Source organism: Salvelinus sp. IW2-2015, unplaced genomic scaffold, assembly GCF_002910315.2.
Source record: "Salvelinus sp. IW2-2015 unplaced genomic scaffold, ASM291031v2 Un_scaffold762, whole genome shotgun sequence".
In the NCBI taxonomy this organism is placed as follows: Eukaryota; Metazoa; Chordata; class Actinopteri; order Salmoniformes; family Salmonidae; genus Salvelinus; species Salvelinus sp. IW2-2015.
The window spans coordinates 468,267-470,207 of NW_019942606.1; the positions used below are offsets into that span (position 1 = coordinate 468,267).

The 1,941-nt window shown below is 48.3% G+C and overlaps 1 protein-coding gene and 1 long non-coding RNA gene across 2 annotated transcripts in view; one reads left to right on the forward strand and one right to left on the reverse strand.

Annotated features, from left to right (window-relative positions):
* The window catches only part of LOC139023992 (uncharacterized), a 737-nt gene extending 464 nt beyond the window's left edge, over nt 1–273 (reverse strand). The window contains exon 1 of the long non-coding RNA XR_011475230.1: nt 235–273. This is a non-coding gene — a long non-coding RNA (uncharacterized lncRNA). The remainder of the gene's footprint in view (nt 1–234) is intronic.
* Nucleotides 1–1,941, forward strand: part of vars2 (valyl-tRNA synthetase 2, mitochondrial) — a 32,617-nt gene that overhangs the window by 23,151 nt on the left and 7,525 nt on the right. Inside the window, 1 exon segment of the mRNA XM_070438315.1 lies at nt 1,033–1,163. Within this exon segment, the coding sequence (XP_070294416.1) occupies nt 1,033–1,163 (131 nt within the window).

Consider the following 1,941-nt stretch of genomic DNA (forward strand, 5'->3'; position numbering starts at 1 on the left):
TCACAAGGCCCAGGGTGAATGTGGACTCTGCCTCTTCAAGGCCCAGCGGTAGTGACTGCTGCCTACCAAGCCAGGGTGAGTGACTGGCTCTTAACAAGGCCACCAGGTGGAGTGACCTGGCTCTAGCAAGGCCCGTTAGGGTGAGTGACTCTGCTCTTACAAGGCCAGGTGAGATGCTTCTTACAAGGCCCAGGGTGAGTGACACCTGCTCTTATAAGGCCCAGGGTGAGTGACTGCTCTTACAAGCCGCAGGGTGAGTGACTCTGCTCTTACAGGCCCAGGGTGAGTGACTACTCTTACAAGGCCCAGGGTGTGAGTGACTCTGCTCTTACAAGGCCCAGGTGAGTGACTTGCTTCTTACAAGGCCCAGGGTGAGTGACTCTTGCTTACAAGCCCAGGGTGCAGTGTGGGGGGGGGGATCTGCTCTTACAGCCAGGGTGAGTGACTGCTCTTACAAGCGCCCAGGGTGTCGAGTGCACTGCTACCTTACAAGGGCCCAAGGTGGTGAGTGATCTTGATCTCCTTTACCAAGCACAGGAGTGAGTGGACTCGTGCCTCTTACAAGACCCAGCAGTGTGAGTGACTGCTGTACAAGGACCTCACGGGCGATGGACTGCCTCTTACAAGGCCCAGACTCGAGTGACTCTGCATCTTACACAGAGGCCCAGGGTCGATGAATTGCTCTTTTACGAACGATCCCAGTGGTGTGAGGTGACCTCTGCTCTAACAAGCGCCCAGATGAAGTGACTCTGCTCTTACAAGGCCCAGGGTGAGTGACTCTGCTCTTACAAGGCCCAGGGTGAGTGACTCTGCTCTTACAAGGCCCAGGGTGAGTGACTCCCATAGTCTCTCTCACTTCAGGTGTTTTATCTGATGAAAGAGGTCTATTTGTCAAACTCCAGGTCTCTTTGTAGTTTTTCCCTTGAGAATAGCCCAGGTAGTCTTCCAAAGTTCTGACACACAAAAAACTGTTTGTTTCCATAGCTACAATGTCACTGTCTCTCATGCTGTGTCTGTCCGTCCGTCCATCAGGTGAGGACATCAGTCTGTCCGTGTCCCAGGTGCTGAGCTGTAGACACTTCTGTAACAAGATGTGGCAGACAGTGAGATTCACGCTGGGTGTACTGGAGGACAGAGGGGCTGAACTGGGAACAGTGGAACAGGTAATGGATTAGATTTATACTGTAGTGGAACACCAACAGACATGACAATATTATATCCATGTTCATGTCACATTTTCACTTCGTCCTGCATTAATGTCACTGGGAGACTAAAGTGAAAATGTGACTGTGGAAGTTAGGATTCTCCCCATAATAATCACAGATTTTCATTTAAATTCCTTAATTCCTGTTTGTTATAAACTAGGTTTCCATACAGTAGTCGAGGGGCATAAAGATGGCGGCCAARGTGCACTTAACACAAATTCCTCGTTTTGCTCGTTCTCTCCGTATCGTACATTTCTCTCCGGTACTCTTTTMTGMTATGGTCATTAGCAGAGTTTACATGATCCCTATTTGTAGCTTCCGGATGCCAGGCAATTAGAAAAACKAAAACTGTAGATTGTGCTGATTTTTATRGGCACATTGAACCACGTCGCATGCCGTAGTTTAAACAGTCAGTGGGTAGTGCTTTAAACAATTACGTCATATCTTAATTCTGATTTTTTTTTTGTACTTTCGCCATTGGCCGACGGATTTTCATGCGAAATATTCTAAAATCCGCATWAAAACAGTGTTTATTTTCCCAGCAGAGATGTTCCCATTCCCAGATAACAGGCTGTGATGACGTAGAGCAGAGATGTTCCCATTAAATGGACTTGTTGCAGATAACAGGCTGTGATGACGTAGAGCAGAGATGTTCCCATTCCCAGATAACAGGCTGTGATGACGTAGAGCAGAGATGTTCCCATTCCCAGATAACAGGCTGTGATGACGTAGAGCA